The sequence below is a fragment of the Numida meleagris genome, chromosome 4, assembly GCF_002078875.1.
Source record: "Numida meleagris isolate 19003 breed g44 Domestic line chromosome 4, NumMel1.0, whole genome shotgun sequence".
Classification (NCBI taxonomy): Eukaryota; Metazoa; Chordata; class Aves; order Galliformes; family Numididae; genus Numida; species Numida meleagris.
Window position 1 is genome coordinate 66,709,334 of NC_034412.1, and position 15,041 is coordinate 66,724,374.

General features: G+C 36.6%; 1 protein-coding gene across 2 annotated transcripts; it reads right to left on the reverse strand.

Moving 5' to 3' along the window:
• On the reverse strand, positions 855-14,665 carry BDH2 (3-hydroxybutyrate dehydrogenase 2). 2 transcript variants are annotated; one of them, XM_021396068.1, is made up of 10 exons: positions 14,537-14,665; positions 12,626-12,706; positions 11,356-11,434; positions 8,774-8,870; positions 8,148-8,256; positions 7,184-7,244; positions 5,766-5,879; positions 5,179-5,237; positions 3,649-3,741; positions 855-2,432 (listed from the first exon to the last, which is right to left on the reverse strand). In XM_021396068.1, exons 2-10 carry the CDS (start codon positions 12,695-12,697, stop codon positions 2,379-2,381), a joined length of 738 nt encoding a protein of 245 aa, XP_021251743.1. In that variant the 5' UTR covers positions 12,698-12,706; positions 14,537-14,665; the 3' UTR covers positions 855-2,378. The 2 variants fall into 2 exon arrangements, with proteins under 2 accessions (XP_021251743.1, XP_021251744.1); XM_021396069.1 differs by having other exon boundaries at positions 12,626-12,731; positions 14,537-14,573.

Consider the following 15,041-nt stretch of genomic DNA (forward strand, 5'->3'; position numbering starts at 1 on the left):
TTGAGAGAATTTTCATTTTCAAAATAGCACAAGTTTCCTGTGTTGCTACAGTGCGGAGATTCCCTTCCCAAGGTAAGCCTTCTACACCAGCTGCAGAAGGAGGACTTTGGCCTTCACCTTAACCTCTGAAAACACTGAAACAGAATCCTGGTGACCTGAACTTTCAGCATTTGAGTTTACGTCAGTGAGTATTGGTGGAGCCATTTTGGATAACTTTGGATTTTTGCTCCAACTTTATCCTGCTTGGCTGCCAAGGTCACTTGACTGAAATGCCAGAGAACATACTCAAAATCCCAAGAACAAACTACACGGGACTGGAATGTTCCAACCACAGTTAAAGGTAAGAGCTAAACTCCATAACAAGTCCGAGGAAGCAGGCTCCACAATACTTTCTCATTTTAAATCTGTAAGCAAATACGAATTGTACAAACAAGAAGCCTGCTTTAAACCAGATACATTCCTTATCTTTGAAATCAAATAATTTCTATTAATGCCTCAGCAAATACTAAAGAACTCCAATCATTTAAAAACATGTCACTGTTACAGAAACATGCCTAAGAGAGTACAGGTTTTTCCCACTTATTAATGACCAATAATACTCGGTAGCATTTATCTTTTAATTCTTCCCTTAAATGAGTATGAGTTTCATACATTTTTTTCATAGATATGAAAAAAAGGAAATGGCATATAGCCTCATTCACAAACTAAATCAATAGAGCTGTGTGCAATTTCTTAATGTAGCCATATTTTTAGGAATTCAGCCCATGCCATTCATGTCGATTTTAACAGTGCATTAGTGTAACAGATAGTTCTGGAATTCAGATTACTCATTGCCTTAGGTCTTTGGGTCATGCTTTTTTTTTTCCTCTCCAGAGTATGAGTCCTTACCATGGCAGCTTTCTGATTCATAAATCAAAGCTTCGGTGTGCTACTACGACAAAAATATCAATACAAACTCTTGTAGAAACAGCCATTTTGAGAGAAACTTAGTTTTGTGTTTTTAGCAAGAACTATATTTCTGTCTGAGAGTTAAGCAAATGGAATATCTAAGCACAGCACCTAATCTATTGAATTGATAATACTTGTCCTGTATTGGTACTGGTATTAGTAAATCCTTTTGGAAGAGGAATATATTTGTTCTATCTGTGGTGGTAAAAATCTCACGCCTTTTGTTTTTATGCCACAGGTAAAATAAATTCTGGAAGATCCACATGTGTTTTTAAGAACACCTCTTCCATGTATACATGCCTATCAGAGTGATATCCTTGAGTAGTACTTTCTGCACATGAAAAAGAAAAGAACCAGTGAAGACATTTGCAAGATCACTTTAAGAGTGAATTATGCCATTAATGAAACAGTTTGGGCCTCAATTTTTCCCAGTAAGACCTCTTTGGTACTAGTAAATGTACTAATTTTCAAACTGACTGCGAAACTACATGATTGTCTAGGGCTTATAGCATGTAGAGAGCATAGTCTTTTAACAATCATCATAACAATTTCTCTTCTATCATCTCTGCTTCATGAAGACAGTGTCTATAATCTTAATATGTCTAAACAAAATACACTGGGTAACCACAAGGCAGCCAGTCCTACTGCTTCTAATGGTCATCCTGCTTTCTGGGCTATGATTTGTCATTGTTCGAAATTCCAGCAGCCTAACTTGCCCAGTATATAGGAAAATGGACATTGTAGTTGCAGAAAACAGCTGTCCTGTGCACTGACTCTTTACTGTATGTGCAGGAATTTCTTCTGCCCATACACTATATATCCGCCGTGTGCCTGACAGTCTCGCACCTTCTACTCTGGATGTCAGGCTGAGGACAGATTCTTTTCAACAGTTCAACACAGACTATTTTTCTACAGTTATTACAGTTCTCAAAAAACATTTCCCTAATGATAGAAATGAGCAGAAACAAAGGACCGCAAAGCAGGATAGATTTTCAGGTATAATTTGTAAGATCTAGTGTGTTCTCTTAAAGTAAATGTCTATCATGAGTAACAAAATCATTTTAATCCTCACATATGCCATTTCTGCTTTCTTCTGTTGTTTAAAATAAACATTTAATTTGAGAACTTTTTGGCTCCTTTAAAAGTAGTCTGTTTTCTCTGGATAGTCTATTAATGCTGGTAGGAACTGTGAATGTTTAAATTCCAAATATTTTCCAGGGTGAGAATAATGATGGCATTTAATTCCTTTTATTTAGATTCGCTTAAAACAGGACTGATAATAGAATGAGATCACATAACCACAAAAATGCACCAAATTTGTTCTAGATCACATCCTATAAATGATTTAAAACTTAAAATTCTTAACTGAGAAACATGATCCTCACTTTTGGCCTTTCATTGTACAAATTTCCATCTGCAGGTAGAGTTGATTACAAGCTCCATCCTCCATCAATGACTACTTCATTGCCGGTCATGTAGGCAGACTGAAATTACATAGAATATAGCTTTTTTTTAAAATGCTAATTTTTCACAGCTATTAAGTACAAGGAAATACTTTTTTTTTTTTTTAAGAAGTATATAAATATACACTTTTTCATACTTTTTTTAATAAACAAACTTAGAATCCTTTCGGCTAACTCAGGGGAGTGCAGCAGAAGTAGTATTAGAGGCATTAAGACTAAAATACATCCTGAATGTGCAAAATCACATAAGCAAGTCTTCACAGAGTACACCTGCAGGAATAATATTTTACACCGTGATGTTATTAGCCCCATTCAGCTGAACAAAATATGACTTAGGTCAACCAATAAGGGGACCTAAATGAAAATTTAGATTGTTTAGAAAAATGAGGCAAAGATCTGAGCTGGAGACATTCTTTGCTGTACCCATTCTGAAGCGTATTGCAAAACTGGAATTCTGTTTACACGAGTTTGAAAACCAGATGACCAAACTGGAAAATTAGTAGCTTTACAGAAACACTAGGAAGAAGATGAAAAGATTATGAGAGATGGAAATATTAAGACTGAATTAATTCCATTAAATTATTCTGTTATGCTTAGCAGGACTGCTGGGCAAGTCCAGTGGAACCCAGTTCAGTATTAGATCCATTGTAAATGTATAATATCTGAAATAAGCTTGATATGTGTCCATTAGTATTAATGATATTTGCAGTGAACATTTAAGAGTTTGGTCTATAAAAACCACAATGGTTCTACTGTTTTCCTTGAGCCAAAATGGTAGGCTCAAACTCAGCATTAGATCTTTTGGCTCAGATCTCTCATGGGTCTACACAAGTATTTTCTCTTGCTTACTGCAAGCAGGTAATGACAGTACTAATTCTACTTCCTTAGAAAAAACATCTAATTGCAGTGCAAACAAAACAACTTGCAAGAGCAGACAAGCCCATTTATCCATGATTCATAATGATCTGATGTCAGTCAGTTTGCTCAAATTACATGAAAAAAAACTGACTATGGTACCAAGTATGTAATGCCTTAATCACTGTCAACGTTTGGGTTAATTTTGGTATCACAAGTTTTACTCACTAAAGGTTTTGGGGCTGTTGGTTGTTTGTTTTTTTTTTTCCTGTAATAATCAAGCTCAAAGAAGATATAAGCCCTCCTAGAACAAGTTCTCTCCACTGAGAAGAAGCAAAATAAATGGGAATTGTGACAGGAAATTGTATTGTTCCATACTTACTTCCTCAGAGGCCAGGTACACAAAGAGATGGGCCACTTCTTCAGCAGTAGCCATCCTACCGATCCTCTGTCTGGCTAGGAAATCTTTCAATGCCTAGATATATAAAAGTATTTGGTATATTGAAAATATAAAATAATTATTTAAATCCAATTAGCATGTGATGCATACAAAGCAATATTGGAAGCATGCCATGTGTTTTAATTTTTAGCATACTGGGTAGGGAGTGTATGCTAGGAAAAGAAGTTAGAACTCTTGCTATTGTACAGATTTCATGTTGAAAATCATTCAACAGTACCTAAGCTTCTGGTTGCAGAATAAAGCCACTGGGGCCCTTCCTCTTTGGTGGATGATATTTCCAGGCCCTTCAAATTAGTCCTTACAGTTTTTGAGTTAGTACAATTAAAGATCCCAATTAATTTTTAAACACATAGGTCAGAATGCCCTTTCTATCATTGTTTTGCACTGGCCTGTGTTTACTAAGCAATAGTGTCCTTCCAAGACATTTTAAGCCTCCTATCCTCAGCAAACTCATGAAACTATCAAAGACAATACTACTGTTATGTTATCCTTGGTACTCTTAAGATATGGAATATTCTTCAGTTTGGGAAGAAGTGCTGTGGGTTTGTTTTAGTTTTTTTAAAAAAAGGAAAAAAAGGATAAACATTGGTGCGTACATGAACAAACTGAGAAATTGCTTGCTCATGATATAGGCTGGTTTGTTTAGCAATAGGGATCAGTATATTTGTTTAAGGACCGAGATATTACTCTGGCAAAAGGAATCAATGAGTGCTGGTTCTATAACTTTCCATTTCAGCTTTGCTTGGTGTGTGAACAGCCTTGTTTTTCTCAACTTTCGTGAACAGCCTTGTTTAAAAACCGTCTGTATGTGGTGCTCAGAGACATGATTTAGGAGTGGGTTGTTAGAGTTAGGGTAGTATGGCTAGGTTGAGGTTGGACTTCATGATCTTGAAGGTCTATTCCAACCTGAGCAATTCTGTGATTCTATGATTCCCTCAATGATTCCGCTCCATAAGAAGCACTGGAATCATAATAGACTACTTTTATCCTTGCATCCACCAGGTACAAGGACTTATTCCTTGGATTTCTCATCTGTTGTTTTAGATTAGAGCACACTAAGATAGAAAGTTGCTCATTATGGCCTAACAAGCAATGGAAATTTGCCAAACTGGGGGAAAACTGCTAAGGTCAGCCAAAAATCTCTGTGATGAAGTTGATGATGGGAAAATGGAGAGAAATTAAGTGGTCAAAGACCACCAGAGGCCACTACCATGCATGCCCAGAGGGACATTAGTATATATTAATGAGTTCTTGGAAAAAAAAAAAAAGAATATGTATGCTAATGTAATGCATATGTATGTATAACTGTTTAAATGTAGTACTTGAATTCTGAGAGAATGCACTTGTTTTGTCAAGTCGTCCAGAACACATCGTGAGGAATAAAGGAATGCCACTTTTTAAGACCACATTGGAGTTCGAGAGTTTTCTTCTCAGATTTCAGATGACACTCACCTGGTCTGGGTTGGGCTGGGCTTTGATTCTTTCCTGTAAAGATGGTGTGTCAACAGTTCCTAAGCAAAAATTGTAATTTCAGAATTAAAGCTCAACTTCATCAGCAATCATAACAAAAAATGCAGTTCATGGGCTCCATTTGTATGTCATAATACTTATGTGTAACTTCATAACAGAATTCAGGAAAAAGACTGCAAAGCTATCAATATAGTCTAGGAGCCTAAATTTCAATAAAAGATAAGACTTTCGAGAATTACATTCAATACTTTTCAGATGTTTGAAAAATAGCTGGCCTGCTACGTAGGCATCCTCTGCTTCTAACTTGAGGGATATAGGTTTAACAATAAACCTGAAAATACTGTGTAATTCATACATAATGTGCATGTGCTGGTTTAACAAGTTAAAATTTTTGTTTAATTATAAAATAAGAAGTTTTATATTTTAAGAGTCAGAAATGTTTCAAATACATCCTTTTTTCCACCTTAATTTCTTGTAAAATCTCTTTTTTGTTAATAATATCTAACTATATTAGGCTGTATGTCTTTTATCATCCACTTGTATTTACAAAATACTGTAAAAATACTTACCAGGACATACACAGTTGCATCTGATCCCTTGTTCAATGAAATCAGCAGCCACAGACTTTGTTAGACCAATAACTGCTGCCTTTGAAGTACTATAAACACATCTGTTCACAACTCCTAACAGAAGGTCAGTATGAAGGCAGCACACAAACAAAACAAAGTCAAAAAAGAACAGAGAGAAGTTCATTCGATATGCATCTGCATCTGGATTCCAGTGTTTCCTTTAGCTTGCTTGCCCTTATGGAGAAGCTGGTCTAACTAGAATGCTAACTGCCAGAATTCTACTCAGGCATACACCAGAATAAAGCACAGTATTCTTCAATAACAAGAATCGGGGGAGCAGTCTAGAAGAAGTAACATTGCAAGCATACAAAGGTTCATGAAGAGCAGAGACTCCTCTGTTAACCACCATTTGTTTCCCTTGGTAAGCTTGATTATAGTGCTTATTTGTTCATCATTTCTCTGAAGAATATAAATAGCAAGATATCACTGAACATAACTCTTTTTCAGTTATAAAATACTGATAAAAAAAGATGGTACAAAACTTTCATAACAGATTCAGAAGCTCACAGGTCTGGATTTGACCGTTTCTGAAACTGTCTGTGCCCATGTGTTAATATATTTATTTTTTTCTTCCTGCATCCCTCCCACATGTTTGCCAATGTCCTCTAAACGCAAAGCAGGGCAATATTTATTCTCATTCTCATCATTTTCTCACCTGCCACCCCCCCAAAGGTTATTCTGTAGCTTTTCAGCTTTTTTCTTAAGTTTTTATACATGTCAACCACAAATTATTATTACTGTTCTTAGGAAGACTGAAGACTTTATTTTCATAGTACCATTGTGCACTTGCAGTATCACTTCACTCCCCTCATGTATGAACAGAAAGTCAGATTTGCTCACTTCAGCTGCCCAAGGGAGTACTACATACTGGGAAAAAAAACAAGCATTAAGGTCTTTATTGTAGATTCTGAGAAAGCAAAAATCAAGCAAACACCTAGGCAGCCTGAATAGAAGCAACTTGCACTGAACAGAGACAACAAGCATCAGGTCCAACACTGTAGCAGACCTTCCTTTATCAGGAGGCCCTCTGTTGTTGTAAAGCTTTGTTTTGATCGCAAAACCTCATCTACAACAAACAAACTAGTACCTACGGGTCATCCACCTCCTTTTATTGCAAAGCTCTAATTTGTTCATCAATAGCAACCCATACTGTGTGCTGAATGAGGAATTACTACTGTACATAATTTAACTAGAACATGCTTCATCAGGAATACACACTAAGGATCAAAATCAAGGGCACTCATGTATATAAGAAAGTTTTCTCAAGAATGGATTTACAAATTTTTACAGAACCCAAGTGTCAAGAAGATATTTTAAGACTGTGATTTATATAAGAATTACTCTGGGAAGCTACTCACCTTTAATACTGGATGCCACAGAAGACATATTTATAATATTTCCAGATTTCTGTTTAATCATCTGCAAAAGAATACTTATATCATTCAAACTATTTTGTCATTTGCAGGCCCATAGCAGCCAACAGTATACTTCTGTAAACAACTGATATGGAAGATAAAGTCACTGGCATGAATATGTGCTCATTTTGTTTTAATCTGTTGACTGAAGTAGTAAAGCAGATTCTGAAACTGTCACTGAGTACTCTTGCCTGCCCCTAGGATTTACCACCTATCTAATTAACAGGATTATTAAAGTGACACTACTGTAGTTTATCTTGTTCCAATTCACCTAAGACAGAGTGGCTAAGACTTAGGAAACAAAAACAAAACCAAGCAAAATACAGACTGTTCTTTATAATTCCAATGCAGCTATTCAGTCAGTTGAGATGAAACCACCTCTCCAAGGGAATCTAAGATGACTCCTTACCTTTGTAAAGTGCTATTGATCAGTAATCTATGACATGAAACCACATGTAACAGAATGTGTGCTCTTCAGAAGAAACATGCCCCTCAACCACTTTTATAATGATTCCCTCATCAGAAGTCAATGTAGCAATTCACTGATCCCATCCAAAACTTTTTTACTTTGGAAAAGACAGTCATGAGGCATGGCTAGCTCTCTAGCATCTTTGGAGTGTACTTGTATTATAATCTTTTTAGGCATCCCAAAACCTGAAGTGTCTAAAACTATTATAAACAACACTTGAAAATGAAAATGAACTAATAAAAACAAGGACTGGAGCAACACTGTAGAAGAAAAGAATTAGGTGTCCAGTAATGGTCACAACTACCACTTTTGGGCTTTGCATTTACAGGAAAAGTTGCATACCTGTATTTTTATCTCCAATCCCAGTCTGTCACGAGCAGCAATGACTTAAACCTGTCATATTTAAATGCAATGCAGCAGAGGGCAACAAAGCCTTACCTTAGGAAGGAATGTCTTGATCATTAGATACATGCTGCGAACATTGAGGTTCATAGCAAAGTTCCAGTCTCGTTCCTCACAATCCAGAATGGTCCCATGATGAACAAACCTCGAATAAGTGCATAAGGTAGATTACTGTGTGAGATTTACATTTCTATGGCTTTTTATGCGCATTCTTCCATTAGCATTTTGTGGTACCCTTCCAATCCTGAAAAGCAGGGACAAGAACCCTTTTGAAGGAAGCTACAGTGTTTTTTATCTAATGAGTATCAGGGACACAAAACAGATCCAATGTGCAATGAAACAATTACTAATATGGAAATTGAAGAATGAAATTTTTTAAAAAGTGTTGTTAAACCACTGACTTTGCACATTGTTGCAGGGGGAAGGCCAAATCCAACAGTATAGGGCATCCAGAGTAGGGAAAACAAGTTCCCTACATTGTATCTTGGCCTGGGTAACATAGCTGTAAACAAAAAGTTCAGTTTTGATGAAAATATATGAAAATACATGTTGAAGATATAAAATGCATTACAATAACAAAAAATGGATTTAGGTAAAAGAAAGTAGTTCTGCAGGGTAGGAAAAACTGAAAAAAGAAGTGGTATCAAATAGAAGTTGTTTACCCTGCAATATTGCAGAGGACATCTATCCTTTCAATCTCCTTGGCCAGCTCTTCTATCTGTTCCCGTTTAGTGACATCCAGAACTCGTATTTGAATGCCTAGAAAAACAAGATTTTAGTTTAACAGGTTTTAGCTAAGAATCAGCACTTTATTTTTCAGAAGTGCTGAGGACACTGTACCTCCCATTCAAGTCAGTAGCTTGCCAGGAACAGACCCCTCTCAGTGGTGAGCCAAGACATGGAGACTCACTGAGAGCTATGCTTAATTTGTGCAATGATTAAAACAACAGTGGACAGTGGGGCATGGTATTTAACATTTCAGAAAGCAATTAAAAATACACCAACTGACTTAACAGCCATGCAGTATCACACAAGCAAATGAGCTAATGTATTTTGCCATAAAAACCACCTCCACTAAATCTGAATTCCACTGTACTCTCAGGCTGGGCAACTACAGAATTTGTATAATCGTAACAAGCTTTCATGCCCACTATTATAGAATAATAATTACTTGGAACTGGTTACACGTCTCACAATCACATTACATACCATCCATACATGTGTAGTTCAGGGTACTATGAAACAGATTAATACTACTTAATTAATGAGGAAAAGAGATTTCATATAAGCCATACATAACTTCGGATGATGACACAGCTATCATAATAGAAATGAAGAGAAAATGTACCAAACTGATGACTTCTACTATGAAAGTTAGTTAAAATATACATGCTTGTGATTCTGTAGCTATGTGCTTATAATCAAACAAAAGGCTTGAAAACTTATTGCTTTTCACTATAAACTTTGGCTTATTTCAGCCTCTCAAATACACAAGATTCCCATCCAGCAGAAATCAGAATGAGTGTAAAAGGAGGAGTACTGCAGTATACTGCAGTAGTGGGCACAGTTAGGCTCCCAGGGCACTATGACTTGCTCGGGATCACACTATTGCCACAACATGGCCATGGCACACCCCGCATCTAAGACTAGGGAACATCTAGAGCCCCAAAAGATTTTAAAAAACAAAGAAATCCCCCACCCACAATTTATTCATGTGCAGGCAGAGGTGACACAGTCTAATTGAAGTCTACAATAACCTGTTGTGAGGAGGTAAGGATGGAGCCAGAGTTTTCAGAAGTCCACAGAAGGATGAAGGCAAAAGAAAGATTTTAGGAAGTCTGACTGAATGCAAAGAGTGGTGTGGGTTTTATTTTTTGTGCTTCTTACAGATGATTAGCTTAAAAACATGAGGGCAGTCACACTGGAACAGGGGCCTACAGAGGTTGTGGAATTTCCACCTGAGTGGCCCTGAGTAACCTGCTCCAGTCAGACTTGATTTGTGTAAGAAGTAGGACTTAATAGCCTCTGGTGGTCTCATCCAGCATACACCTGTGTCTTTTGAAGCAAATTGACAAGTCCATAAACATACTTGACTTGCCTTGGTTAAATGATACAGACACTTCTGAAGAGATTTGTGTATGATGATGTAATTAGTAAGACTATAGGCTAGTGATTAACATAAGCAGTAGAATTAACTCTTCTGGACACGATTCAAAGACCACAATGTGCCAAGCCTTGAAGAAAGAGTTTAACTAATCACATGTCAAATGGATGGAAATGGCTGCAAGTGTATGGAAAATCACTTTTTTCCTTCTGAGCACACTTAGCAGAAGGAAAGCAAAGTGCAGTTCAAACTGTAACACTTTCCTAAATATGCTCAGAATGAACCTGGGAAGTCCCAAATTTCTTAAAGAATTACAACAAGACTGCTTGCAGTGAACTCCAGTCAGAGGAAGCCGATGTTCGCACTTAAAGCTGTACCAGAGAAGCATTTTAGTGTACTTTGCTGTCACACTGTCATAGGAATTCATGAAGCCCAGTGATCACTGCCTTCCATCACCTTAAGTTAGAAGCACTTTCAGTTGTGAAATACAATTTTCTTACTTTTTTCTTCCAAGAAAGAAAAGCTTTTTAATAGTGTCCCACACTTGTATGTCTCTTGTAATTAAAAAACATAGCCACTGAAAATCTTTTCCTTTAAGTATGTGTTTGTGATATCAGCAGGAAAGCAACTTTTGAGACTGAGCATTTGTACAAATGAAATAAGCTCACTGATTGGTGGAATTAGTTTCTAAAGACATGCCAATTCCTATTAGACAGCTATCTTTGAAATGCTTTCCTTGCTAAGTATGGACCAGGGAAATGCAAGGCACTAAATCTATTCGTATAGCTGGATATTAGTTCTTGTGATCAGGGAAAACCATTCCATGTTTTTCACATGATAGGTTTGACAGTCACTCTAGTAATCTTAAAAATAAATGAACAAATAAATAAAAGTAATAAAGCATTCTGGGAAGAGGAAATCAGCTACTTCTTTGACACAAGAAATACACAAAGTTATTCCACACTCCTAGAACATTCTGTCTGAAATACTGATATTGAAGCATTTTACATGTATTCTCTACCATTTTACACTGCAGACTGAAGTACTGACAATATTACTCTCCACATTTTCCATGCTTTTCTGGCCAGACTACAACAATATTTGCAATATTTGAACTAATGCCCACAGTAGATTATTTACCTGGATATTTCTCCAGTTCTTGCAGCTTAGACTTATTGATATCTGTAGCAATGACTCTGGCTCCTTCTTTAGCAAAAGCCTGAAGAATACAATACGAGATGTAGTTTATATTTAGATATTCCAGATCTTACAAGAAAATCTGTTTTCTTCTCATTTCCTTTTTGGCTTGAAATAAAAGTTGACTGAAGGCAGCTAATCTCCCCCTTCTCATTCCAGACATGTGAGGCATTTAATGGACATTGATTGTCAAACAGCATGGAGACAACTAAAACACTGTACATTATGAGAGATTTATGTTCTTCTCCATGAAGCAAGGAATCAAAAAAAAAAGCATGGGAAGAGTAACCAAACTAAGACAATGGGTATTATTGCCCTTAGTAACTGCATGTGCACTAGCGAGCACATTACAAACTCGTAAGGCTAGAATTATGTCTGATTTGTTATATTTGATAGGTGAAGACAAATCAAGAGGAATGATACTGCATGAACTTGTTTAATATCCTTCACATCCAAATCACTGGAACAGAGTAATATTCAGAAGAAACATGACTTTTATTTGATACTTTAACCAGACAGATTCCTTCATTTCCTGATGTCCCCCTCAAAAATCCATTTTGTCTGAGTACAGAGCAACGTCCATTCCAAAGTCTCTGACAGTAGCCCCTGATCTTCAAAATAAGTGTCTCAAACACAATCTAAGAGGATAGTAGAATTAAATGTGTTAGCCCTCCATGACTTGTAGGGTCTTTGTAAAGGGAAATCACCAGTAAAATGACCTACTTCTTAGACCACATGTGTTAATGCAAGTGGTGAAAACGAGCAGTTTCATGCATTCTTAACTGTGTGTGTGACAAACTAATCTTGCAAAATTTCTGCTTACAGCGGCTTTTCATGGCTTGTTGATTACATTATGGAGGTACTGAGATAACCCTGCTATTTTCTCTGTCTATTATGGAAGAAGGAAATAGCAGGGGCAGAACTCGTCCAAAGAAATAGAGAGTCAACAAGAAAATAAACAAATATTTTGAATTTTATTTTAACAGTAACTAAAGACTTTTAAAAGGATTTCTCTAACTTTCAGAAATTTGAACAGCAGTAAGCATACATAATACTGCACGTTGACTATATTGTTCCCTGAATTTTTCAATATGTAGTTCTGCCTTCATCTATAGTTCATTAATTTAAGAACTTGTTTGGTGCAAATGTTGTTGGGCATGCTAGAATTAGACATCTAGCTTAGGTACAGGAGAACAAACTTTTTTTAACTCACAATAGCAGTGGCTTGTCCAATCCCTTGTGCTGCAGCAGACAGAAGTATCACCTTCCCATCAAGCCGACCCATACTGCTGACCTGTGCAGACAGAAAATGTGACAGTCTAACAGAAAGTGAGTCAACATCACTCCCTGGGAATCAGGTGCAAATTAATTCCACAAACCAAACATGATTCAGAGCATCTCTGTTATCAAGTCACAAAGCACTCTTTTCGGCTGCTGAATCAGCCAAGGTTCTAAGGGGGTACTGCCTTAATCTTGCATTTGTAAGGACAAAACTGCATTTGAGCTCAAAAGCCAAGCTCTACTTTTATCAGAAACCAAACTTCATTTAAACAGGAAAAGAAAAAATAAATAAATGATGAGACAGAAGAGAAGTAAAATAGCTTGTAATCTAGCATCTCCATTGTGCACTGCATTCTTAGAAAGCAGGTTCTTCTGTTTCTCTCAAACTACATATTCAACTTCCTAGATGGCAACACAATTTTTGCACAGTAGCCCCTAGGGCTCCGTGAAATGCCTTTTTTTCCACTGTGTCTGAGACCTGGCATTTGTGTGCTCTGAATTTTCTTGGGAATCTCCCAGCACAGCAGATTCTCAGCTCCACAAGGTAAGAGGATGAAGAGAAATGAAAATGACCTCTCACTTTTACCACATTGTTTGACCTTAGAGAACTACTTAATATGCTTGGGGCAAAAGGTGAGGAAGATTTTTTTTTTATTTTTGAGTACTGGATGGCACAAGTAATAGTCTTCTTCTAGGAGGTTTCACCTTACTCAGGCTGTGGCAGCAAAAGGCAAAGTGCAGTTCTCTGCCTAGATAGATGCTTTCAAATGAATTATTACATTTCAAGAGATATAGCACGTAAAAGCATGAACAAACAAGCAAATGCCCAATCTCCGACTCCTATAGATTCTAAAGAAAAAGTCTCTAGTATGATTTTTTTCTTATTAAGAACTAAACTACTGAATATGTTTTAAAAAAAAGCTACCTAAAAAGTAAGGTCATTGTATTTCAGAGTGCTTGTTAATTGAGTTCCCCATAAGCAAACATTTCTGCCCTTTAAAATCCATAGAGCAAAATTTCTCTATATAGCTATGAGTGTAGGAATGTGTCCCCAAAACCTTACGTTTTTTAAATATATGCATTAATCCAACATGCTGAGTACTTCATTGAGTTGCATATAAACACCGATATTTCCTCTACATTAGCAGCCAACAACATCACCTGGAGATAGTCAAACTCATTCTGAGACTTGTTAGTTGAATTTAGGGTCTTATATCGGATTACTCATTCCATTTTGACTAGAAATCTTGCTTTCCCAGAAACTGTGCTCCTCCTCCTCCCCCCCCCCCCCACTCTAAATTGGAGCAAAACCAGTATATTTCTCCACAGGTTACAGATTCAACAAAATGGACTTCTTTCTAAAGAACTTGATTAAAAAGTTCTTTCTGATCAAATACAAAAGCATTATCCCACTTGATTTAAGGTCAGACTGACTGTGTTAGCATTTTTTTTTTTGTCTTAATAGGTGAAAACTGCCTAGTTAAACTGAGTAAAATGAGACCATGCACACAACTAGGTAGCACCGACTCTGTAATGTATCACGCTTTTAGCAAAAGTGCTAAGTATCTCAAAAGTTTGCTCAAAGCATTCAGTCAAGGCTGAGGAAACTCATTCTTTGCTGTTACACACATATTTTCAGTAAAAAAAACCCCAAAAAATAAAAAAACAACAAAACAAAACAAAACAAACCCCGATCAACTGAAGTACTTCCTCAAATCACCCTACCATTTTAGAGGCAAGATGCTTTATAAACATGTTTTTGATCTGACAATGAGTTTTCACGAACATTTGACACATGAATTCTATGAAGCATTTAAAAATAAAGATTAACATAGTCACTCACCAAAAGATCTCACCCAGCTCAGAACACTTAATGACCTTTGAAAAAAAGGAAGTCTTACAATTTTTCCGCTGTGCTTGTTGGGAGTTGTAGTCTAACTGATAAGTTTCTCTACATGAGAGTAATTTCGTGTTGAAACACGAAGATACTGCCATCTAGTGAAACTCAAGACTTTAAGTGTGATTTTCTCCTGCACAGTTCAGGGACAAAAAAGGATCATAAACCTTAGCTCTACATTTTTCCTAGAGAATGCAAGAGATCAACAGAATATTCACCAAAAACAACGACGACAACAACAACAAAACTCACATGCATGGTTTTCCCAAGCAATTTTTCTTTAACGTTATCTGTCATCAGATTTAAACTAGGACAATTCTTGCACAATAAATTTTAGCTTTTAAAAAAAAAAAAACACAACATAACAACAGAAAACACCAAAGTATCTGTTCTCAAATTTGTATGTAGTCATCACCTCTGTAGCTGGGAAGATCATGGAACAGATTCTTCT